We start from the raw sequence: 27,500 nt of genomic DNA, 5'->3' as shown, positions 1-27,500 counted from the left end.
GGGAGAGCAGAGATGCTCCGAATGCTCTTATGGCCAGGCGTCTATGATTCACTGATACAAAGTAAAATAGTGCAGTGCAATAAAATAGTTAGTAAAATAGAATAAAATAATGCAATAGTGCATTGCAATAAAATAGTTATCATCGTATTTTTCGGGAGGCCGGTAAGGAGTGCATTACAGTAGTCGAGTTGGCTTGAGATAAAGGCATGGATCTGGTTTTCAGCGTCCTTTTGATTTATAAATGGCCGTACTTTAGCTATGTTTCTAAGGTGGAAGAATTAAGTTTTTGTCAACTTGTTGAGTCTACCATAACACCAAGACTTAACTCACTCAAATACAGTTAGCAGCTGGATAGACCACAGATGGAAATTAGCTTCTGCTAAATCTGGTGCAAACATATTTTCATGTAACAATGATGAATTGTAAAAAAAAAAAAAAAAATTTATTTGTTTTTAAATAGATTCGGGGCTTTTCAGAATACATCCGGGGCTTGAGCCCAGGTAGCCACCCCCTAGCTCTGCCCCTGAGTTGTACCCTTCCTGCTGACTTGTCGTACAAAACCTGCAAGTCGCTTCGGACTAAAAGCGTCAGCTTTATATAATAATAATAATAATAATTGTATATAATAATACCAAAAATAGGGGAGCTCCAGTAGCTCACCGCGTACCTCGAACGCTATGTCGGCGTCGGGGACAACCGTGCGCGTCACGGATCTGGGGTAGCGAGTTCGACTCCCGGACAAGCCGTACTTTCTCAGAGTGTCTTTCCCCATCTGTACCCCCATTCAACCTGTGTCTGTCGGTCATACTTGACCAGAAAAAGCGATAAACGCGAAAAGAACCAGCTGACTGGTCAAAGTAAAAAAAAAAAAAAAAAATACCAATAATACTAATAATAACAATAATAGTAAGTGTAATTTTTGTTTAGCACTATTCATACAATAATTGCAGCCCAAAGTGCTCCACAGCAATAATGTAGACATAAAATAGACAAGAGGCATAAAATGAGCATAAATATAGACAGGCATCAAATGAGGGAATTGGCATTGGCACTAAATTGGGGAGAAAAGAAAATGATCTAATTCTGAATTCTATTCTGCACGGTGCATTTTGTGTTCAGCGCTGTTCCAGATTGTGATTGGATTGAGATGCAAACAACCCAGAACATCTTTTGCTGCCTCGTGTTTGATGATCGTGAGCAGCTGTTTCTCCTGTTACACACTGTGGAGACCAGACGTGTACAGATTCACCTTAGATGTAATTAGATTAGATTAAAATGTATTGTCGTCATGCAGCACACGTACAACCACAAGAAGTGTGGCGTCCAACCAGAGTGCAAATGTAACAGTAAGGTGCAACAGTAATATACACTTTACAGGTGATTAAACTGGGTATAAAATATATAAATTAGTACTACTGAGTAATAGTGCTAATCAGATGTATGTACAGAGTTGTAGTATTGATATGTACAGTGATACAGTATAAAGACACTATGGTAGTAAGTCATACTGGCCAGCAGCGTAACTAGTAAGAGTAGGTAAGGGATATGTACATACAGTATATAGATATAGTATCTACAGATATGTCAAAAGGATTATATGCAGGTATGTACAGACAGATGTGGATATGTATATGGTAAGAATAAAATAGAATAGAAATACTTTTATTATCCAGAGGGAAATGTGACACTGCAAATTGCTCAACATTAAACATTTAGACAGAACAGGTCACGAATAAGAATAACAAAACCAATCAAATTGCCTAAGAATAAGAATACAATAAAATACAATAAAAATACAATAAAATATAAGAATAGGAGGAATAAAAATAGAATAAAATATACAGTAAATAAATACAGTAAAAATATACTGAAGTCTACAATAGGTGAAATATTGCACAGTGCTGTTTCAAACGTAAGAGTCCAGGAAGATGATATATATATATCATATATAATATATATACGGTATATACAGCATTATTATACATATATATGGGTATATGCAGGTGTATAACATTTACATTTCTACATTTGGTCATTTAGCTGACGCTTTTATCCAAAGCGACTTACAAGTTCTGTACGACAACTCATCAGGAAGTAGGTATAAGTAGGTATATAGAAGGATTATACGCAGGTACTGTATATTCAGACAGATATATATATATATATATATATGCTATCATAATGACATAACTATTATTCCTGGCGGCTGATTTTATGCCAAATCAGTATTTATGCCAAAATCAAAACAGAGTTGTACTGTACATCATTCCCCCAGTCATGGTTCAGGATAGGAATCAACAGATATTTCTACAGATAATAACACAAGTGTTATGTACACAATAATTGAGTGTCAATCATATTTCAAACACAGCAGTTGGCAGTTGTGCAGAGTATATTGCAGAGGTACAATATGTACACAGACATATGTAGAGTAACCTACTGTACATACAGAAATATTCTCATGACTCATCTGGTTAACAGGTACACAGATGGCTAATGAAATTCACATTCGAGTCGACATATGTTGCTGTTAGGGTTTGTAACCGACCTCAAACGCAACGGCACAGAGAGAGTTGTTCAGAGTTAGCCAAAGCAAGGGCGTATTTATTTTCAGAGTTACAAGATGGAATGAAGTTGAGCAACCGAACAAACGGGGAATCTGGCATGTGAAGATTGTTTGCGGCTCTGCAGATACTCCCAGTAGGTGGTGGTGAGGAATTGGCTTGTGACGTCTGAAGCGGCTCTGCAGATACCCCCAGTAGGTGGTGGTGAGGAAAGAACCAATCCTCACAGTACCCCCCCCTCCACGGGAGCCACCCGGCGACCCACTCGGCCCCGGCCTGCCCGGACGGGACCGAAGGAAGCCGGCGATCAGGGGCACTGGAGAGGGGGACAAAGACAGAGGCCCGGAGAGGGGGACCGGAGACGTGGACAGAGGACCGGCGAGGGAGGCCGGAGACGGGGACTGGGGCCCGACAGCGGAGGCCGGGCACGGGGACAGAGGACCGGCGAGGGAGGCCGGAGACGGGGACTGGGGCCCGACAGCGGAGGCCGGGTACGGGGACAGAGGACCGGCGAGGGAGGCCGGAGACGGGGACTGGGACCCGGTGAGGGGGCTGGACGGCACCTGAAGACACTGGGCACGACAGGAGGGGCCCCACCCCCTGATGGTGCCGGAGGACCAGGCGACGTGGGGCTCATGCAGCGCGAGCCAAGGCCTGCCCAGGACCACAGGGACAAGAGGAGAGCTGGTGACGAAAAACTGGAGTCTCTCAACGTGGTTACCAGCAATGGTGAGAAGGACTGGACAGGTGCGTTGAGTGACGTCAGCCAGGCGGCGATGATCCAGCGCGAAGACCTCCAAGGGCCTCTCGAGGTCCTCAAGTGGAATGTTGGCCCGGGTGGCAAACCCAACGTCCATGAAACTCCCATCAGCACCAGAGTCAATGAGTGCACCCACCGTCGCCCGCTGGTCCGCCCAGGCTAGGGTGACGTCCGCCAGACGGTTAGGTGGTGCACGGGTGGGGGAACAGGAAAAACGGCTCACCAGGATCTCCCGGGATCCCGGCGAGCCTGGTCTTCTTGGCCGGGTAGGGCAATTGGAGACACGGTGTCCATCCCGGCCGCAGTAGAGGCAAAGGCCGGACCTGAGCCTGGACTCCCGTTCGGCCGGGCTAAGGCGGTTGCGTCCCAGCTGCATGGGTTCCTCCTCGGTCACGGCTCGGGAGGGAAAAAACCCACCAGTCACAGAGGGGGCAGGACGGTCAGCACTGTAGAGACGGCCGCCGGGAAAGGGAGCCCCTGAGCGGAGGTCGATGGCACAGTCGAAAGGCCGGTGAGGCGGAAAGACCTGAGCCCTGGACCTACTGAATACCTCCTCGAGGTTGTGGTGCTCGGGGGGTACGTCTGGGGGTCCCCGTCATGCTCGCTCACGCCTTCTCTCCCGGAGGCGTCCGTCGATGCGGATAGCGAGGCTGATCAGGCCCTCGAGAGAATCGGGCTCCTCTTGGGTCGCGAGCTGGTCCCTTACTGCGTCGTTGAGCCCCCTCAGGAAGGTGAGACGAAGCGCTTGATCGTTCCAACCGCTCTCCGTTGCGGCCAGTCTGAACTCCAGCGCGTAGTCTCTGACACTGCCACTGTCCTGCCGGAAGGTGCCCAACCGAGCTCCTGGGTCCTGGCCACGGGCTGGGTGGTGAAAAACCCTGCGGAGCTCAGCCACGAAGTCTGGGTAGGAAAAACAGAAATCAGCCCCCATTGCCCAGGAGGCAGTAACCCACTGTGCTGCTTGGCCCGTGAGCAGGTTAGTCATGTAGGCTACTCGGGATCCCTCTGACGAAAAACGGCTGGGTTGATGAAGGAAGACCAACTCACATTGCATGATGAATGTGGCACAATCCTCGAAGTTACCATTGAACAGACGTGGTTCGGAGAGACGGGGCTCCCGAGGTGCGAGGTCTGCCGCGGGTGGTGAGCTGGCCGAGACTCCTGGGACAGGTGGGGTCAAAAGCAGTGTGTTTAATGATGTACGGAGAGCCTGAAGCTGGTGCAGAGCAACAGCCTGCTGATACTCCTGAGTGCCAATGGCATCCAGAATAAGCTGGACCTCGGCCCGGAGGTCCTGTAAAGCGGCCGCAACCGCACCCAACTGTTGGGTGTGGTCGTTGACCAACTCGATCTGGACCGCCAACGCTGCCCTAACCCTCTCTGTGTCGGCTGAGGTCGTCATGGCCGGGTCGTAATGTTAGGGTTTGTAACCGACCTCAAACGCAACGGCACAGAGAGAGTTGTTCAGAGTTAGCCAAAGCAAGGGCGTATTTATTTTCAGAGTTACAAGATGGAATGAAGTTGAGCAACCGAACAAACGGGGAATCTGGCATGTGAAGATTGTTTGCGGCTCTGCAGATACTCCCAGTAGGTGGTGGTGAGGAATTGGCTTGTGACGTCTGAAGCGGCTCTGCAGATACCCCCAGTAGGTGGTGGTGAGGAAAGAACCAATCCTCACAGTTGCAGTACGTGTAGTGACCAGATAGTGGGCATCAAATACAGAGCATATCAACACACTCTTATGCAGAGATCTGCATAGAAAAACAATTCCAAGCAGAATAATTCACATGGTAATTAAAAACATTTAAAGGATAGGCTACTGTAGGAGATAGGTATTATAGCAATAACGTATAATGGTAGAAGTAAGTCATACTGGCCAGCAGTAGCCTGGGTGTAACGATTTGACCTCACAACGATTATATTCGATTACGATTCTTCAGGCAATGATTCAATGCATCATGAAATCTCTTCACTTGACCACGATTCGATTCGATTCAATTTATTTTCTATCAGGTAATTCCCCCAAAAATTTTGAATACACAAATGTGGCTGGGGGAACTGATTCACTCAGCATGAATGGACTAATAGGTCAATAAAAACACACAAAAAAAACATATTTTTTAAATTTCGAATATTATCGATTCTAATCGATTCTAACATTTTCAAATCGATACAGTTGAATCGTCACATTAGGATCGATGCATTTCGATGCATCAATGCATCGTTACACCCTTAGCCAGCAGCCTAACTAGTAAGAGTAGGTAGGGCTGGGCGATATAATGATAACGATAATTATCGCGATATATTTTAATAATCGATATAAAAAAATATATATATAAAAAAATATATATATCGATTTTTTTTTTTGACCTGCAACAGGGCAGTTTTAAAACCAGAGACAGTGGACAGACTTGTCTTTCTTGCCTGCAACTTAAAGTAATGGCTTTGCTTGTCCAAATGACAATACTGACCAAATTGAGATTTATTTTTCTCTTGTCCATTTATTTTGTTTGCTTTCTAATTTAAAATACAGTTTGAAACCGTCTGTACACAGTAGGCTATGTGTGCTAGCAGAACTAGACTCCAGTCACGAGTCACGGTGCACATGTGCGGTGGTTTGTCCACCAAAAAAGCGCCTAAAGATAGAAAAGAAACTAGCAGAGCCAGAACTGTTCAACTCCCCTGGAGCCACAGCCAGCAGAGAAGCCGGTTTACTTTAGCTTTTAAACCAGCTGCAGCCTGAGAACTGGAGTGTGAGGGGATGTAACACCAAAGATGGCGGCAACAACAAAGAATTGCTGCAAAATAAACATACATCTGTTGTTTAAAAAAAAACTATTTAGATAATTATCGATATTGAGTGATATGATAACATTATCATATCGTTATCGCGATATCATTTTTTGCCATATCGCCCAGCCCTAAGAGTAGGTAAGGGATATGTACAGATATAGATATAGTATCTACAGATATGTAAAAAAAGATTATATGCATTCATTCAGACCTTTATTTATTCTCGAAAAGGACAATTGAGGTCACCCTCATTTTCAGTGTTGTCTAGACTTACAGACATTTTCAATGCATAAATTTTTTATAATATAATAATAATAAATAATAACAATTCTATCTATATAGCACCCTTCACACATGGACGGCAGCCCAAAGTGCCCCACAGCAAATAGCATCAAATGAACATAGGCTTAGAATCAGCATACAGTTGACAGAATAAAAACAAATGTATAAAATGACATAAGAATAGGCATAAAATAAGTACAATAAGTACAGTGTTGCTTGAATGCATGTAACCCCCCCACCCCCCCGTAACAGCCAGTCCCCCAAACACCCCACACATCAATCCCCACCACGTCCCCATCCAAGACACCCCCCCTGATAAAGCACGCCATGACCGAAGGAAAACGCAAACAGCCCCTGCGGGCCGCCCCACCCCCCCCCCCCCCCCCCCCCCGGTCCCAGCGACCTCGCCACCAGGGGGAAACCAGCGAACTCCACGCCCTAGGATCGATCCTTGTGGAACACCTTTTGTAATGGGTAATAATTCCGACTGGGTTTTGCCCGCATTCACACATTGGTTTCTGCCTCATAAATAGCTAAACAGAGGAACCAACCGCAAACAATCTCATCAAAACCAATACTGTACAGTCTATTCAACAGAAGAGAATGATCAACCGTATCAAATGCTTTGGACAGATCTATAAATAGGGCAGCACAATGTTTATTTTTTTTGTCTGTCTGTCTGTCTGTCTGTCTGTCTGTCTGTCTGTCTGTCTGTCTGTCTGTCTGTCTGTCTGTCTGTCTGTCTGTCTGTCTGTCTGACGTCTCTTTAGAGTAAAGTGTTCCCCACCTGTCTGTCTGTCTGTCTGTCTGTCTGTCTGTCTGTCTGTCTGTCTGTCTGTCTGTCTGTCTGTCTGTCTGTCTGTCTGTCTGTCTGTCTGTCTGTCTGTCTGTCTGCCTGTCTGTCTGTCTGTCTGTCTGTCTGTCTGTCTGTCTGTCTGTCTGTCTGTCTGTCTGTCTGTCTGTCTGTCTGTCTGTCTGTCTGTCTGTCTGTCTGTCTGTCTGTCTGTCTGTCTGTCTGTCTGTCTGTCTGTCTGTCTGTCTGTCTGTCTGTCTGTCTGTCTGTCTGTCTGTCTGTCTGTCTGTCTGTCTGTCTGTCTGACGTATCTTTAGAGGAAACTGTTCCCCACATGTCTGTCTGCTGAATATTGAATTAAGAGAAGCTGGTCCTCATATCCTTCACGTTCCCTTTCCTCTCTCTCACACACACACACACACACACACACACACACACACACACACACACACACACACACACACACACACACACACACACACACACACACACACACACACACACACACACACACACACACACACACACTGTACACACGACACGCACTTGTTGAATCTTTCATGGACTAGAAGCTTCATACTTCTGCAGCATCAGCTCTGTGGGTCTATAGTGAGTGAGGAGGTGGCTTCTCTCTCTCACACAGTCACTCACACAGTCACTCACACATTCATTCACACATTCACTCACACATTCACTCACCCATTCATTCACCCATTCATTCACACAGTCACTCACACATTCACTCACACATTCACTCACACATTCACTCACACATTCACTCACACATTCACTCACCCATTCACTCAAACATTCACTCACCCATTCACTCACACATTCACTCACACATTCACTCACACATTCACTCACCCATTCACTCACACATTCACTCACCTATTCACTCACCCATTCACTCACACATCCACTCACACATTCACTCACTCACACATTCACTCACCCATTCACTCACCCATTCACTCACACATTCACTCACACATTCACTCACCCATTCACTCACACATCCACTCACACATTCACTCACACATTCACTCACACATCCACTCACACATTCACTCACTCACACATTCACTCACCCATTCACTCACCCATTCACTCACACATTCACTCACACATTCACTCACTCATTCACTCACACATCCACTCACACATTCACTCACACATTCACTCACACATCCACTCACACATTCACTCACACATTCACTCACACATTCACTCACACATTCACTCACACATTCACTCACCCTTTCACTCACATATTCACTCACCCGTTCACTCACATATTCACTCACCCGTTCACTCACACATTCACTCACACACCGACGGCGGAGGCGACCATGCAAGGTGCCAACCTGCTCATCGGGAGCGCAGTTATGGGTTAAGTGTCTTGCTCAAGGACACTTCGACACGCTGCCCAGGAGGAGTGGGAATCAAACCGGGAACCTTCAGACTACCAGGCGACTGCTCCCCCGTCCCCCCCCCCGTCCCCCCGTCCCCCAACTCTCACTTCATGAGCTATTGGGGACAGTTAACTATTCTCTCAACATTCGGTCCTCACAATGACACACACACACACACACACACACACACACACACACACACACACACACACACACACACACACACACACATGATGGGTAGGGCTGTTAAATATTTCATACAGAGGCAGGTGCGAGGATGTTCCTTGACACGCTATATATGACCTCCTCCCTGACCTCCACGCTCCCACCCCCACCCCACCCTCCTTATCTCCTCCTTCCATCCCTCCCTCATCCCTCCTCCTCCTCCTCTCCTCCTCTCCCCCTCTCTCCTCTGACCTTACCTCGCTCTATATAATATAATACAGCAGCCTATATCTGTCACGGAGAATGTGGGGGAAAAGATATATGAACATTATTCCCAGTCAGGTCAGTGAACGTGAGCTGTGCTGTTTGAGGCCAACGATCTCTTAATAAAAACCGAGTCGATGGCTTAGTTAGAAATGATCCTAATGTGATTCAAATCTCCACATATTTATTGTTTATTGTTTAAAAGGATCCCCATTAGCTGCCACCTAAGTGGCGAGCTAGTCCCCCTGGGGTCCACATAGAAAGACAACACAAAACACAAAACATAACAATACATGAGATACATATGACAATCACAATTCACTTAATTAACAATGATAATCTAACAACAGTAAAACATTGTAGACATCTTTATGAACATCAGAATATTTTCAGAAAAGGTTATTACATTCATGAGTAAATATTTCATTATTACATTCCTACAGTAGGTATTTCCACTCCCAAACGTGAACAGTATTTGCTCACATATTTAATTCTTAGGTGGTACTTGAAAGACACTTTGCTATTCAATTTACTTATGGTCATCAGTGGGCAGTTATTCCAATGATCTGTTTACGGGGTGTTTGTTTATGAACCCTGACCCTGAGCCGCCTGACCTCACTGGCGACCCCTGACCCTAAATTAAAACAGAGTTTCAGTTGCTGATATATACGGTGGACACTTGCGTGGTTGATCTGCTATCTCCTAATGTGTTTAAATGATTCATCAGACACTTTAAGTGTGTTCTCACCCACCGCCACGGACACGCAGAGCTCAGGGAAATCCTCCTTTGCCTCTCACATTTGCAGACCTGGTGGAGAACGCACTGTATCCATCCACTGTATCCAGGGAAATGTCTCCATACTGTACTACTCTCTCTATCACGCTCTCTCTCTTCGTGGTGTATAATAACATCTCCATGGCAACCAAATTATAAATAAGTAGGGATGACGTTGTTGCGTGGTGTGTGTGTCTCTGTGTGTGTGTGTATGTGTGTGTGTGTGCCTGCGTGCCTGCGTGCCTGTGTGCGTGCGTGCGTGCGTGTGTGTGTCTCTGTGTGTGTCTCCAGAACCCAGATATAGTCCTGGTTCACTACCTGAACGTGCCAGCGGTGGACGACAGCGGGAAGCCATGTGGTCCGGTCCTCTGCTCCATCAACACAGACAGGAAGGAATGGGCCAAGTGGAGCAAGGAGGAGCTGATTGGTCAGCTGAAGCCCATGTGTGAGTCACCTATATATATATTATATATGTGTATTTATATACTTAGATACATTATATTGAAACCCATGTGTGAGTCACCTATATATACTACTATTATATATGAATTTATATACTTAGATACATTATATTGAAACCCATGTTTGAGTCACCTATATATACTATTATATATGTATTTATATACTTAGATACATTATATTGAAACCCATGTTTGAGTCACCTATATATATATTTATATACTTATATATATTTTACTGAAACCAATGTGTGAGTCACCTATATATATTTATTTTATATACTTATATATATATATATATTATAAAGAAACCCATGTGTGAGTCACCTACTGTATATATATATATATATATATATATATATATATATATATATATATATATATATATATATATATATATATATATATATATATATATATATATATATATATATATTTATATACTTATATACATTATACTCAAACCTACACTCAGTAGCATTTGTACGCCTGCTCGTTCAGGCAAATATCTAATCAGCCAATCATGTGGCAGTGATGCATCAAAGCATGAAGCGTGGTGCATTTATATAACGTTTTTTATCCAACGCGCTTTACGACCTGTGCCTCACATTCACACATTCATTCACACATTCACACATTCACTTGGCGACCATGCAAGGTGCCAACCTGCTCAATGAGGGGTTAAGTGTCTTGCTCAATAATAATAATAATAAATTTTATTTTATTAGGTCTCATTTACAAGTGCGACCTGTTCAGACAGCAGCCCATACGACAGTTACACATGTAAACAGCAACAGTACACTCACCAGTCAACACACAAGAAATTACAACAACACAAAACATAAAGTGCCAAAGAGGGGGTGGAGAAAACAATTCAGCCTTAAAAACAAGAGCAGAGCATAGAAGCTCTCTCCAAGACACCCAACATCAATTTAACGCTCGCTAGGGGGACTGAGCTGGCCAGCTTCAGACTCTGCTGTAGCGTGTTCCAGGTGGATAATTAACTTTATTTCTATAGCACCTTTCATACAAGAAATGCAGCTCAAAGTGCTTCACTGCAGTAAAAAAAAATGCCACATTTAAAAACCACCGAGGTTGACCAAAGTGCTGTGCGACACAAAGTACAAAAGTAATGTGAATACAATACTATTAAAGAAATACAACACAAGGTGCACAGTTTAAACAAACAGAAATAGTACTGCAAACAGTACTACACATGTAACAATACAAATACAGTAAGATACGATATTCCTTTATTGATCCCCATGGGGAAATTCAGGTATCATAGCAGCATGGGGGAGGGGAGGTACAGGTAGTAGAAGACATACAGGTCAGAGAATTATAGTACAGTGGAGAAGTAAAAATGTAAATAGAATAAAAAGGCAGCGTAAACAATATACAATATAATTAACTCTGGACATGCGCATATGGGCAACAAGGTGCGAGATGAGGGTATGTACTGTATGCCCTCCGTTATTTTGCCCTACAATAAATGTAGTTACAATATATAATCTAATAATCTAAATCTAATCTAATATATAATCTAAAAAAACGAAATGCTAGAATGCTAAATGCTAAATATATATGCAATATATAATCTAATACTCCAATAGTCTAAATTTATTATATAATCTAAAAATGCTAAATGCTAAATATGCAATAAATAATCTAATAATCCAATAATCTAATCTAATATATAATCTAAAAATGCTAAATGCTAAATATATGCTCTGTGTATAACATACACAGTCAAAATAGAGGCACATCTTAAAGATTAAAGATCGCTAGGGTTTGAGGAGGATCTAGATCTGAACACACAACACATGGAACCTGGAAGTGGACAGATGAGCCCCAGCTCTCTGTGTGTATATATATAACATGTAGATGTATATACAGTATGTAATAATAATAATAATAATAATAATAATAATAATAATAATAATAATAATAATAATAAACTTTATTTGTATAGCACCTTTCATACAGAAACTGCAGCTCAAAGTGCTTCACAACAGAACAAATACATACAATGAGCACATAAAGTGCAGACATATAAAATCACAGTTTTTCACATTAGGATCTAACATCCCAACAGGCCACCTTGTTTATGGTTTGATTCAGTTTTAAACAGACAATAATAAAAAGAGTAAGATAAAATAGACAAGAGTAAAATAGTGCAATAGTGCAGTGCAATAAAATAGTAGAATATAATAGACATAAAATGAGCACATAAAGTGCAGACATATAAAATCAGTTTTTTTTACAGTACAATAAAATAATTCTGCATTACTGTTTAACAGTTTAATGAAGTCGTCTTTACCTTCTCTGTTTGGTATCCACAGTTTAAAACCTGACAGTCTTCCCTCCTGTTTGATACCCACTTTGACCCATGTACAGTATATTCAATCAAATCCTTTATTTAACCAGATAAGCATCATTGAGATTAAAAATCTCTTTTTCAAGAGCGATCTGGGCCAAGCAAGGCAGCAGAAAGTTTCAACATAAAAAAGAACATCATAATAAAAAATTAAATACAGATAAAACATTCACAGCAAGCTCCAATTTCAGGCAAGTTATCAAACACAGTTGCACTGTCCGAGGGAACTGAATTTGTAGGATTTTAAAATGGCTTTAAATTCACATGTGTGGATATATATAACATGTAGATGTATATACAGTATGTATATACGGTATATTCACATGTGTGTGTGTGTTTGTGTGTGTGTGTGTGTGTGTGTGTGTGTGTGTGTGTGTGTGTGTGTGTGTGTGTGTGTGTGTGTGTGTGTGTGTGTGTGTGTGTGTGTGTGTGTGTGTGTGTGTGTGTGTGTGTGTGTGTGTGTGTAGTCAGTGTGTAGTGGATCATAGCAGCTCATATTGAGTGTTTTCACGTGACTCACTTGATGTGCTCTAAGGAGACACTCAGAGACTCTGAGAGGGAGGCTTCAGCTAAACACCTTCAGTCACACTGGAGACCAGACTGAAGAGAGAGAGACTCAGAACCACACTGCCACCTAGTGGAGGAGAGAGAGGGGGACAAAGAGAGAGAGGGACAGAGATAGCGAGAGAGGAGAGAGAGGGATAGAGAGAGGGATAGAGAGAGGGACAGAGAGAGAGAGAGAGAGAGAGAGAGAGAGAGAGAGAGAGAGAGAGAGAGAGAGAGAGAGAGAGAGAGAGAGAGAGAGAGAGAAGGGGAGGGGCAGGGGGAGGTCATGGGGCCAACAGCAACCTCAGCCCAAAATACTCAACATGCATTATTCATGAATGAGCCTAAGAGATGAGGACATAACTACAGTACACACACACACACACACACACACACACACACACACACACACACACACACACACACACACACACACACACACACACACACACACACACACACACACACACACACACACACACACACACACACACACACACATGTGAATATACTGTATATACATCTACATGTTATATTGTCTGGGGTGAGATTTAAGAAGTTCAGAATAGGTATTTATTGTGTAAATAGAAACACATCACTTTGTGAAGACAGTTGACTCAGTCATATAGAAATCCTCAATAATGTCTCAATAAACATTATGACTCAGTCATGTAGACCTCCTCAATAATGTCTCAATAAACATTATGACTCACAGTCATGTAGACCTCCTCAATAATGTCTCAATAAACATTATGACTCAGTCATGCAGACCTCCTCAATAATGTCTCAATAAACATTATGACTCAGTCATGTAGACCTCCTCAATAATGTCTCAATAAACATTATGACTCAGTCATGCAGACCTCCTCAATAATGTCTCAATAAACATTATGACTCAGTCATGTAGACCTCCTCAATAATGTCTCATTAAACATTATGACTCAGTCATGTAGACCTCCTCAATAATGTCTCATTAAACATTATGACTCAGTCATGTAGACCTCCTCAATAATGTCTCAATAAACATTATGACTCAGTCATGTAGACCTCCTCAATAATGTCTCATTAAACATTATGACTCAGTCATGCAGACCTCCTCAATAATGTCTCAATAAACATTATGACTCAGTCATGTAGACCTCCTCAATAATGTCTCATTAAACATTATGACTCAGTCATGTAGACCTCCTCAATAATGTCTCATTAAACATTATGACTCAGTCATGTAGACCTCCTCAATAATGTCTCAATAAACGTTATGACTCAGTCATGTAGACCTCCTCAATAATGTCTCAATAAACATTATGACTCGGTCATGTAGACCTCCTCAATAATGTCTCAATAGACGTTATGCACCAATGAAAGACATTTTATGTATATTTTAATTGAAATGTAGTTGTATGTAGTGTACATAATAACTACACAATATAGTTTCAGTTAGTTCAGTTTTTATTTAATTTTATTCATACAGTGAGTTCAATACGCTTTCTGAACACTAGAGGGCGACGTTACACTCAACGTGTGTTCTGCAACGCCTCGTCGCTAGAGGGCTTGACATTTTAACGGTGTAAACCAAAGGTGGCTTGATCCTATGCACAGAATTTAATCCTGTTCCCCCTCCCCTCCCCTCCCCCCTCTCCCCCCAACCCCCCCCTCCCCCCCCCGACCCCACAGGCGCGGGGAGCAGCCTCCACCAGAAGTGCTCCAGCGTCAAGCAGCGCATCATCTCCTCCAAGCAGGAGCCAGGAGCGGCAGCAGGGCCGGGCGGGGCAGCGGGGGCGGGCGGGGCAGCGGGCGCGGGGGGAGGCCAGAGGGCGGGGGGAACGGCGGACGGCTCAGAGGTCCAGAACAGCGACGTGTCGGAGGGCCAGAATGAGGCGGGTCCAGGGGGAGGAGGAGGAGGAGGAGGGGGAGGGGGGAGGAGCCGGGGGGGCGGGGGGGGCGAGAGGAGGAACGGCCGGATCCCCAAACCCTCGCTCCTGCCCCAGAGCAGCATGGAGGTGTCCTCCTCCACCTCCGCCTCCGGCCACCAGGTGGAGCTGCCCGACACCACGCAGAGCTCGCCGCTGTCCTCCATCGCCAGCGACATGGCCGACAGCCCCGCCCTCGCCCCCCCCCTGGGCGCCGGCCTGTCGCAGAGCGGCGCCGTGTTCATGTCCGAGGTCACCACGCTGACGGGCGACTCCGTCTACTCCGCCGGCCACGCCCACCACCTGCTGGGCTCCGCCCACCACCACGAGAGCTCCGCCCCCTCCGCCGCCGGCATCCTGCTGGCCGTCGCCCCCGACAACCAGAGGTTCGCCTCGTTCTCCGGAGGGGTGGGGCTGGGCGAGGGAGGGGTGGGGCTGGGCGAGGGAGGGGCGGGGCTGGGGGAGGGAGGGGAGCTGGTGCTGTCCAGCTCTCTGGACACCGGCAGCGGCGGGGTCAACCTGCCCGAGACCACCATGAACTTTGACCCCGACTGCTTCCTGAACAACCCCCGGCAGGGCCAGACGTACGGCGGGGGCGGAGGCAAGGCGGGCGGCAGCCACGGCGGCGACAACTGCTCCTCCAACGGCTACCTCTACGACCCCGCCCTCGTCGCCAACATCAAGCAGGAGGCCGCGCCCCTGGAGCCCCCGCCCCCGCCGCCGCCGGCCACTCAGAGCGGTTACGTGGGAGAAGGGGCGGGCCTCAGTCCCAGCACCACGTTGGAGCAGATGGACTTCAGCGCCGTGATGTCGTCCGCCTGCGTCCAGAGTCTGGCCCAGCAGCAGCCCACCCACCACCACCACCACCCCTCCCCCGGCCTCTTCCTCCAGGCCTCGCCCCCGAGCAGCCAGCCCTCCTCCCGGCCCTCGCAGGGAGACTCCGGCGAGGGAGACGACTCCGGCGAGGCCCAGCCCTCCTACGTGGTGGGCCTCCCCGCGGACCCGCAAGCGGACAGTCCGCTCACCAACGGAGGAGACCCCCGCCACCACCACCACGCGCACCACCTGGTCCACCGGGCCAGTCCGGACCAGCCGGGCCTCCTGTGCGGCAGGAGCCACGCGGGACACGCCACGGGCCCCTTCCCCCGGGGGCCGCCGCCGCTCCGGGACACCGCCCTCGACCAGTCGGGGTGCGGCGGCAGGGGACACGGGGGGGAGGCGGGGGGCCCGGGGAAGGGGCCGGAGAACGGGGGAGAGTTACTACTCAAGCCCGGGGATCCACACGAGGCCTACGGCGGTGTAGAGGCAGAGCACTACCTACAACCCAACGACGACGGCGGAGGGGGAGAAGGGGGTGGAGGGGGTGGAGGGGGTGGAGGGGGTGGGGGAGGAGGAGGAGGAGGAGGAGGTGTCGGCCTGTCCGGTCGCTCCATGATCACCAGCCCTCAGTCCATGGAGGGGGGGCTCTACAGCTCTCCTCTGCCCCAGCAGGGTGGCGGGGTGTCGGCCACGACGGCGGCCGCCGGGGGGGGCATCAGCCTGGAGGGCTTCGAGGCCTCGTTCGGGAGCCAGTTCTCGGACCTCATCAACGACTTCATCTCGGTGGAGGGCGCCGGGGGAGGGGGGGTGGGCGCGGCCGTCAGCGGCGTCCTGATGCCCCAGGAGGCGGCGGGGGGGGAGGAGCGGGGGGCGGGAGGAGGCGCGGCCCCCCTCCAGGGCTCGGAGGTGGAGCAGGGAGCCCTGGGACTGCTGCAGGACACCGGGAGGCTGTTTGGAGTGACGGACTATTCCCCCGAGTGGTCTTACCCAGAGGTGAGTGACGGACTGTTCTCCAGGGTGGTCAAAGTCAAAGTCAAAGTTATGTTTATTGTAGGGATGCTCGATATTGGCTTTTTTACCGATACCGATATTCCGATATTGTCCAACTCTTAATTTCCGATACCGATATCAACCGATATCAACCGATACCGATATATGCAGGGTTTCCCACCCCAAAAAACGGAATAATTTCAGGTAACTAATAATTTCACTGGATATATATATAACAAATATTGTTATTGTTTTTTTCTTTTTTTAAACCGATACCGATATTTTCCGATATCACATTTTACTACCGATATCGGCCGATAATATCGGTCGGCCGATAATATCGGACATCCCTAGTTTATTGTAATTTTTCCATTGACATGGAAGCACGAGATATAGTACTCAGGTCTCAGTTATAGCCATTTGAACTAGATATATACTAAATAAATAAATACTGATCCTCATGACAGACATACAAACATTGTGAATTGATTCAATAGCAAACTAATCCATTTCAATAAAACCTAATTCAGTACAAACTTATTTAATTCAATAGGACTAATATGATTCACTGATTAAAAGAGATATGTGCCATAAGGTTACCCAGAGGTTAGTGACAGACCTACCCAGAGGTTAGTGACAGACTTACCCAGAGGTTAGTGACAGACTTACCCAGAGGTTAGTGACAGACTTACCCAGAGGTTAGTGACAGACTTACCCAGAGGTTAGTGATGTACTTACCTAGAGGTTAGTGACAGACTTACCCAGAGGTTAGTGACAGACTTACCCAGAGGTTAGTGACAGACTTACCCAGAGGTTAGTGACAGACTTACCTAGAGGTTAGTGACAGACTTACCCAGAGGTTAGTGACAGACTTACCCAGAGGTTAGTGACAGACTTACCCAGAGGTTAGTGATGGACTTACCCAGAGGTTAGTGACAGACTTACCCAGAGGTTAGTGACAGACTTACCCAGAGGTTAGTGACAGACTTACCCAGAGGTTAGTGACAGACTTACCCAGAGGTTAGTGACAGACTTACCTAGAGATTAGTGACAGACTTACCCAGAGGTTAGTGACAGACTTACCCAGAGGTTAGTGACAGACTTACCCAGAGGTTAGTGATGGACTTACCTAGAGGTTAGTGACAGACTTACCCAGAGGTTAGTGATGGACTTACCCAGAGGTTAGTGACAGACTTACCCAGAGGTTAGTGACAGACTTACCCAGAGGTTAGTGATGTACTTACCTAGAGTTAGTGACAGACTTACCCAGAGGTTAGTGACAGACTTACCCAGAGGTTAGTGACAGACTTACCCAGAGGTTAGTGATGGACTTACCTAGAGGTTAGTGACAGACTTACCCAGAGGTTAGTGATGGACTTACCCAGAGGTTAGTGACAGACTTACCCAGAGGTTAGTGACAGACTTACCCAGAGGTTAGTGACAGACTTACCCAGAGGTTAGTGATGGTCTTACCCAGAGGTTAGTGACAGACTTACCCAGAGGTTAGTGACAGACTTACCCAGAGGTTAGTGACAGACTTACCCAGAGGTTAGTGACAGACTTACCCAGAGGTTAGTGATGGACTTACCCAGAGGTTAGTGACAGACTTACCCAGAGGTTAGTGACAGACTTACCCAGAGGTTAGTGATGGTCTTACCCAGAGGTTAGTGATGGACTTACCCAGAGGTTAGTGACAGACTTACCCAGAGGTTAGTGATGGACTTACCCAGAGGTTAGTGACAGACTTACCCAGAGGTTAGTGATGGACTTACCCAGAGGTTAGTGACAGACTTACCCAGAGGTTAGTGACAGACTTACCCAGAGGTTAGTGACGGACTTACCCAGAGGTTAGTGACAGACTTACCCAGAGGTTAGTGACAGACTTACCCAGAGGTTAGTGACAGACTTACCCAGAGGTTAGTGACAGACTTACCCAGAGGTTAGTGACAGACTTACCCAGAGGTTAGTGATGGACTTACCCAGAGGTTAGTGACAGACTTACCCAGAGGTTAGTGATGGACTTACCCAGAGGTTAGTGACAGACTTACCCAGAGGTTAGTGATGGTCTTACCCAGAGGTTAGTGACAGACTTACCCAGAGGTTAGTGACAGACTTACCCAGAGGTTAGTGACAGACTTACCCAGAGGTTAGTGACAGACTTACCCAGAGGTTAGTGATGGACTTACCCAGAGGTTAGTGACAGACTTACCCAGAGGTTAGTGATGGACTTACCCAGAGGTTAGTGACAGACTTACCTAGAGGTTAGTGACAGACTCACCCAGAGGTTAGTGATGGTCTTACCCAGAGGTTAGTGATGGACTTACCCAGAGGTTAGTGACAGACTTACCCAGAGGTTAGTGATGGACTTACCCAGAGGTTAGTGACAGACTTACCCAGAGGTTAGTGATGGACTTACCCAGAGGTTAGTGACAGACTTACCCAGAGGTTAGTGACAGACTTACCCAGAGGTTAGTGACGGACTTACCCAGAGGTTAGTGACAGACTTACCCAGAGGTTAGTGACAGACTTACCCAGAGGTTAGTGACAGACTTACCCAGAGGTTAGTGACAGACTTACCCAGAGGTTAGTGACAGACTTACCCAGAGGTTAGTGATGGACTTACCCAGAGGTTAGTGACAGACTTACCCAGAGGTTAGTGATGGACTTACCCAGAGGTTAGTGACAGACTTACCCAGAGGTTAGTGATGGTCTTACCCAGAGGTTAGTGACAGACTTACCCAGAGGTTAGTGACAGACTTACCCAGAGGTTAGTGACAGACTTACCCAGAGGTTAGTGACAGACTTACCTAGAGATTAGTGACAGACTTACCCAGAGGTTAGTGACAGACTTACCCAGAGGTTAGTGACAGACTTACCCAGAGGTTAGTGATGGACTTACCTAGAGGTTAGTGACAGACTTACCCAGAGGTTAGTGATGGACTTACCCAGAGGTTAGTGACAGACTTACCCAGAGGTTAGTGACAGACTTACCCAGAGGTTAGTGATGTACTTACCTAGAGTTAGTGACAGACTTACCCAGAGGTTAGTGACAGACTTACCCAGAGGTTAGTGACAGACTTACCCAGAGGTTAGTGATGGACTTACCCAGAGGTTAGTGATGGACTTACCCAGAGGTTAGTGACAGACTTACCCAGAGGTTAGTGACAGACTTACCCAGAGGTTAGTGACAGACTTACCCAGAGGTTAGTGATGGTCTTACCCAGAGGTTAGTGACAGACTTACCCAGAGGTTAGTGACAGACTTACCCAGAGGTTAGTGACAGACTTACCCAGAGGTTAGTGACAGACTTACCCAGAGGTTAGTGATGGACTTACCCAGAGGTTAGTGACAGACTTACCCAGAGGTTAGTGACAGACTTACCCAGAGGTTAGTGATGGTCTTACCCAGAGGTTAGTGATGGACTTACCCAGAGGTTAGTGACAGACTTACCCAGAGGTTAGTGATGGACTTACCCAGAGGTTAGTGACAGACTTACCCAGAGGTTAGTGATGGACTTACCCAGAGGTTAGTGACAGACTTACCCAGAGGTTAGTGACAGACTTACCCAGAGGTTAGTGACGGACTTACCCAGAGGTTAGTGACAGACTTACCCAGAGGTTAGTGACAGACTTACCCAGAGGTTAGTGACAGACTTACCCAGAGGTTAGTGACAGACTTACCCAGAGGTTAGTGACAGACTTACCCAGAGGTTAGTGATGGACTTACCCAGAGGTTAGTGACAGACTTACCCAGAGGTTAGTGATGGACTTACCCAGAGGTTAGTGACAGACTTACCCAGAGGTTAGTGATGGTCTTACCCAGAGGTTAGTGACAGACTTACCCAGAGGTTAGTGACAGACTTACCCAGAGGTTAGTGACAGACTTACCCAGAGGTTAGTGACAGACTTACCCAGAGGTTAGTGATGGACTTACCCAGAGGTTAGTGACAGACTTACCCAGAGGTTAGTGATGGACTTACCCAGAGGTTAGTGACAGACTTACCTAGAGGTTAGTGACAGACTCACCCAGAGGTTAGTGATGGTCTTACCCAGAGGTTAGTGATGGACTTACCCAGAGGTTAGTGACAGACTTACCCAGAGGTTAGTGATGGACTTACCCAGAGGTTAGTGACAGACTTACCCAGAGGTTAGTGATGGACTTACCCAGAGGTTAGTGACAGACTTACCCAGAGGTTAGTGACAGACTTACCCAGAGGTTAGTGACGGACTTACCCAGAGGTTAGTGACAGACTTACCCAGAGGTTAGTGACAGACTTACCCAGAGGTTAGTGACAGACTTACCCAGAGGTTAGTGACAGACTTACCCAGAGGTTAGTGACAGACTTACCCAGAGGTTAGTGATGGACTTACCCAGAGGTTAGTGACAGACTTACCCAGAGGTTAGTGATGGACTTACCCAGAGGTTAGTGACAGACTTACCCAGAGGTTAGTGATGGTCTTACCCAGAGGTTAGTGACAGACTTACCCAGAGGTTAGTGACAGACTTACCCAGAGGTTAGTGACAGACTTACCCAGAGGTTAGTGACAGACTTACCTAGAGATTAGTGACAGACTTACCCAGAGGTTAGTGACAGACTTACCCAGAGGTTGGTGACAGACTTACCCAGAGGTTAGTGATGGACTTACCTAGAGGTTAGTGACAGACTTACCCAGAGGTTAGTGATGGACTTACCCAGAGGTTAGTGACAGACTTACCCAGAGGTTAGTGACAGACTTACCCAGAGGTTAGTGATGTACTTACCTAGAGTTAGTGACAGACTTACCCAGAGGTTAGTGACAGACTTACCCAGAGGTTAGTGACAGACTTACCCAGAGGTTAGTGATGGACTTACCCAGAGGTTAGTGATGGACTTACCCAGAGGTTAGTGACAGACTTACCCAGAGGTTAGTGACAGACTTACCCAGAGGTTAGTGACAGACTTACCCAGAGGTTAGTGATGGTCTTACCCAGAGGTTAGTGACAGACTTACCCAGAGGTTAGTGACAGACTTACCCAGAGGTTAGTGACAGACTTACCCAGAGGTTAGTGACAGACTTACCCAGAGGTTAGTGATGGACTTACCCAGAGGTTAGTGACAGACTTACCCAGAGGTTAGTGACAGACTTACCCAGAGGTTAGTGATGGTCTTACCCAGAGGTTAGTGATGGACTTACCCAGAGGTTAGTGACAGACTTACCCAGAGGTTAGTGATGGACTTACCCAGAGGTTAGTGACAGACTTACCCAGAGGTTAGTGATGGACTTACCCAGAGGTTAGTGACAGACTTACCCAGAGGTTAGTGACAGACTTACCCAGAGGTTAGTGACGGACTTACCCAGAGGTTAGTGACAGACTTACCCAGAGGTTAGTGACAGACTTACCCAGAGGTTAGTGACAGACTTACCCAGAGGTTAGTGACAGACTTACCCAGAGGTTAGTGACAGACTTACCCAGAGGTTAGTGATGGACTTACCCAGAGGTTAGTGACAGACTTACCCAGAGGTTAGTGATGGACTTACCCAGAGGTTAGTGACAGACTTACCCAGAGGTTAGTGATGGTCTTACCCAGAGGTTAGTGACAGACTTACCCAGAGGTTAGTGACAGACTTACCCAGAGGTTAGTGACAGACTTACCCAGAGGTTAGTGACAGACTTACCCAGAGGTTAGTGATGGACTTACCCAGAGGTTAGTGACAGACTTACCCAGAGGTTAGTGATGGACTTACCCAGAGGTTAGTGACAGACTTACCTAGAGGTTAGTGACAGACTCACCCAGAGGTTAGTGATGGTCTTACCCAGAGGTTAGTGATGGACTTACCCAGAGGTTAGTGACAGACTTACCCAGAGGTTAGTGATGGACTTACCCAGAGGTTAGTGACAGACTTACCCAGAGGTTAGTGATGGACTTACCCAGAGGTTAGTGACAGACTTACCCAGAGGTTAGTGACAGACTTACCCAGAGGTTAGTGACGGACTTACCCAGAGGTTAGTGACAGACTTACCCAGAGGTTAGTGACAGACTTACCCAGAGGTTAGTGACAGACTTACCCAGAGGTTAGTGACAGACTTACCCAGAGGTTAGTGACAGACTTACCCAGAGGTTAGTGATGGACTTACCCAGAGGTTAGTGACAGACTTACCCAGAGGTTAGTGATGGACTTACCCAGAGGTTAGTGACAGACTTACCCAGAGGTTAGTGATGGTCTTACCCAGAGGTTAGTGACAGACTTACCCAGAGGTTAGTGACAGACTTACCCAGAGGTTAGTGATGGACTTACCCAGAGGTTAGTGATGGTCTTACCCAGAGGTTAGTGACAGACTTACCCAGAGGTTAGTGACAGACTTACCCAGAGGTTAGTGACAGACTTACCCAGAGGTTAGTGATGTACTTACCTAGAGTTAGTGACAGACTTACCCAGAGGTTAGTGACAGACTTACCCAGAGGTTAGTGACAGACTTACCCAGAGGTTAGTGATGGACTTACCTAGAGGTTAGTGACAGATTTACCCAGAGGTTAGTGATGGACTTACCCAGAGGTTAGTGACAGACTTACCCAGAGGTTAGTGACAGACTTACCCAGAGGTTAGTGACAGACTTACCCAGAGGTTAGTGACAGACTTATCCAGAGGTTAGTGACAGACTTACCCAGAGGTTAGTGATGGTCTTACCCAGAGGTTAGTGACGGACTTACCCAGAGGTTAGTGACAGACTTACCCAGAGGTTAGTGACAGACTTACCCAGAGGTTAGTGACAGACTTACCCAGAGGTTAGTGATGGACTTACCCAGAGGTTAGTGACGGACTTACCCAGAGGTTAGTGACAGACTTACCCAGAGGTTAGTGATGGACTTACCCAGAGGTTAGTGATGGACTTACCCAGAGGTTAGTGATGGTCTTACCCAGAGGTTAGTGACAGACTTACCCAGAGGTTAGTGACAGACTTACCCAGAGGTTAGTGATGGACTTACCCAGAGGTTAGTGACAGACTTACCCAGAGGTTAGTGACAGACTTACCCAGAGGTTAGTGACAGACTTACCCAGAGGTTAGTGATGGACTTACCCAGAGGTTAGTGACAGACTTACCCAGAGGTTAGTGACAGACTTACCCAGAGGTTAGTGACAGACTTACCCAGAGGTTAGTGACAGACTTACCCAGAGGTTAGTGATGGACTTACCCAGAGGTTAGTGATGGTCTTACCCAGAGGTTAGTGATGGACTTACCCAGAGGTTAGTGACAGACTTACCCAGAGGTTAGTGACAGACTTACCCAGAGGTTAGTGACAGACTTACCCAGAGGTTAGTGACAGACTTACCCAGAGGTTAGTGATGGACTTACCCAGAGGTTAGTGACAGACTTACCCAGAGGTTAGTGACAGACTTACCCAGAGGTTAGTGATGGACTTACCCAGAGGTTAGTGACAGACTTACCCAGAGGTTAGTGACAGACTTACCCAGAGGTTAGTGACAGACTTACCCAGAGGTTAGTGACAGACTTACCCAGAGGTTAGTGATGGACTTACCCAGAGGTTAGTGATGGTCTTACCCAGAGGTTAGTGATGGACTTACCCAGAGGTTAGTGACAGACTTACCCAGAGGTTAGTGACAGACTTACCCAGAGGTTAGTGACAGACTTACCCAGAGGTTAGTGATGGACTTACCCAGAGGTTAGTGACAGACTTACCCAGAGGTTAGTGATGGTCTTACCCAGAGGTTAGTGACAGACTTACCCAGAGGTTAGTGACAGACTTACCCAGAGGTTAGTGACAGACTTACCCAGAGGTTAGTGACAGACTTACCCAGAGGTTAGTGATGGACTTACCCAGAGGTTAGTGACAGACTTACCCAGAGGTTAGTGACAGACTTACCCAGAGGTTAGTGACAGACTTACCCAGAGGTTAGTGACGGACTTACCCAGAGGTTAGTGACAGACTTACCCAGAGGTTAGTGACAGACTTACCCAGAGGTTAGTGATGGACTTACCCAGAGGTTAGTGACAGACTTACCCAGAGGTTAGTGACAGACTTACCCAGAGGTTAGTGACAGACTTACCCAGAGGTTAGTGATGGTCTTACCCAGAGGTTAGTGACGGACTTACCCAGAGGTTAGTGATGGACTTACCCAGAGGTTAGTGACAGACTTACCCAGAGGTTAGTGATGGTCTTACCCAGAGGTTAGTGACAGACTTATCCAGAGGTTAGTGATGGACTTACCCAGAGGTTAGTAAAGACACAGTCAGCCTGGTGATCCGTTGTGTCTGTGCTGGGATGACATTCTGCTTTATTCTTTATTCTAAGGATGTTAAGGTTGTCGAACAGACTAGAGGAGACAGACTGGAGGAGACAGACTAGAGGAGACTAGAGGAGACAGACTAGAGGAGACAGACTAGAGGAGACAGACTAGAGGAGACAGACTAGAGGAGACAGACTAGAGGAGACAGACTAGAGGAGACAGACTGGAGGAGACAGACTAGAGGAGACTAGAGGAGACAGACTAGAGGAGACAGACTAGAGGAGACAGACTAGAGGAGACAGACTAGAGGAGACTAGAGGAGACAGACTAGAGGAGACAGACTAGAGGAGACAGACTAGAGGAGACAGACTAGAGGAGACTAGAGGAGACAGACTAGAGGAGACAGACTAGAGGAGACAGACTAGAGGAGACAGACTAGAGGAGACAGACTAGAGGAGACAGACTAGTGGAGACAGACTAGAGGAGACAGACTAGAGGAGACAGACTAGAGGAGACAGACTAGAGGAGACAGACTAGAGGAGACAGACTAGAGGAGACAGACTAGAGGAGACAGACTAGTGGAGACAGACTAGAGGAGACAGACTAGAGGAGACAGACTAGAGGAGACAGATTAAGACTAGAGGAGACAGACTAGAGGAGACAGACTAGAGGAGACTAGAGGAGACAGACTAGAGGAGACAGACTAGAAGAGACAGACTAGAGGAGACAGACTAGAGGAGACAGACTAGAGGAGACAGACTAGTGGAGACAGACTAGAGGAGACAGACTAGAGGAGACAGACTAGAGGAGACAGACTAGAGGAGACAGACTAGAGGAGACAGACTAGAGGAGACTAGAGGAGACAGACTAGAGGAGACTAGAGGAGACAGACTAGAGGAGACAGACTAGAGGAGACAGACTAGAGGAGACAGACTAGAGGAGACAGACTAGAGGAGACAGACTAGAGGAGACAGACTAGAGGAGACAGACTAGAGGAGACAGACTAGAGGAGACAGACTAGAGGAGACAGATTAAGACTAGAGGAGACAGATTAAGACTAGAGGAGACAGACTAGAGGAGACAGATTAAGACTAGAGGAGACAGATTAAGACTAGAGGAGACAGACTAAGACTAGATTCAGACTAGAGGAGACAGACTAGAGGAGACAGATTAAGACTAGAGGAGACAGATTAAGACTAGAGGAGACAGACTAAGACTAGATTCAGACTAGAGGAGACAGACTAGAGGAGACAGATTAAGACTAGAGGAGACAGATTAAGACTAGAGGAGACAGACTAGAGGAGACAGATTAAGACTAGAGGAGACAGACTAAGGGCCCGTGTCGACCGGGGACGTTTTATGAGTTGTCAGCTCCTTTCTGTCATTAATTTCTATGCTACAGACGCGACAGGCGCGCTCCTTTTCCCAGCGCCGCGTCTCGCGTTTTAGCGCTCTCTGCGGCTGGCGTTTTTGGGCGGAGCGCTCCCAGCGCCTAAAGTTTAAACTAGTTAAACTTTTGGAGAGGAGCGCGCTCATCAATGTAACTTTTTCCGACCGACCAATCAACATCGAGCAAGTGGGGGAGCCGCGGCAGTCGCTAGACTCAGGAAAACGCTCTGAGCTTCTTTTTTTTTTTCATGCTTTGGCTTTAGCCGGCATTAGGTTGTGTTGGTGGTCATTTGGTCCAATAGATATTATTTATATGTCTGCTGTATGTATAGGATCTGATCCCAGGCCAGCAGGGTGTGCGCGGGATCTGATCCCAGGCCAGCAGGGTGTGTGCAGGATCTGATCCCAAGGCCAGCAGGGGTACACACGGTTCCAGAGGCGGAGGTCTCTTAACCCTTTCACTGCCACACTACTACAGAAGGTTAACCCTTTACTATCACACTACCGACGGTTGGCGTTGGTAGTATGATAGTAAAGGGTTAACCTTCTGTAGTAGTGTGGCAGTGAAAGGGTTAACCACTGGGGTGGGCTTGAGCCCCTCCCCTTCTGCCCTCAGAGTCAAAAAGAGCCATTTATTTTCTCCGCTGGTGTTAATTGTATTTTTATTGATTTATTCATTGATTTATTCATTGAAATTTGATCGAATACAAAGAGGAAATCCTATTTGAGCACCCAGTGGTGCGACATCTAGTGGTCGCTTTAAGTACAGTAGGCCTTGATGTAAGATAAGGACACTGTGTATCTGTGGTTTGACAGCTTGACACAGATCACTGCAGCTGGAGCGCGCACACACACACACACACACATACACATGCACACACACACATACACACACACACACACACACACATACACACACACACATACACACACACACACACACACACATACACACATACACACACACACACA

The 27,500-nt window shown here is 46.7% G+C and overlaps 1 protein-coding gene across 1 annotated transcript in view; it reads left to right on the top strand.

Moving 5' to 3' along the window:
* Positions 1-27,500, top strand: part of LOC311247619 (calmodulin-binding transcription activator 1-like) — a gene marked incomplete at its 3' end in the record, with an annotated part of 123,976 nt that overhangs the window by 81,063 nt on the left and 15,413 nt on the right. The window contains exons 4-5 of the mRNA XM_084338643.1: positions 10,103-10,256; positions 14,867-16,914. Coding sequence (XP_084194769.1) covers positions 10,103-10,256; positions 14,867-16,914 — 2,202 coding nt within the window. The remainder of the gene's footprint in view (positions 1-10,102; positions 10,257-14,866; positions 16,915-27,500) is intronic.

The sequence above is a fragment of the Notolepis coatsorum genome (genome assembly GCF_963971535.1).
Source record: "Notolepis coatsorum genome assembly, contig: SCAFFOLD_575, whole genome shotgun sequence".
Taxonomy (NCBI): Eukaryota; Metazoa; Chordata; class Actinopteri; order Aulopiformes; family Paralepididae; genus Notolepis; species Notolepis coatsorum.
This window is presented reverse-complemented; position numbering and strand designations above follow the sequence as displayed.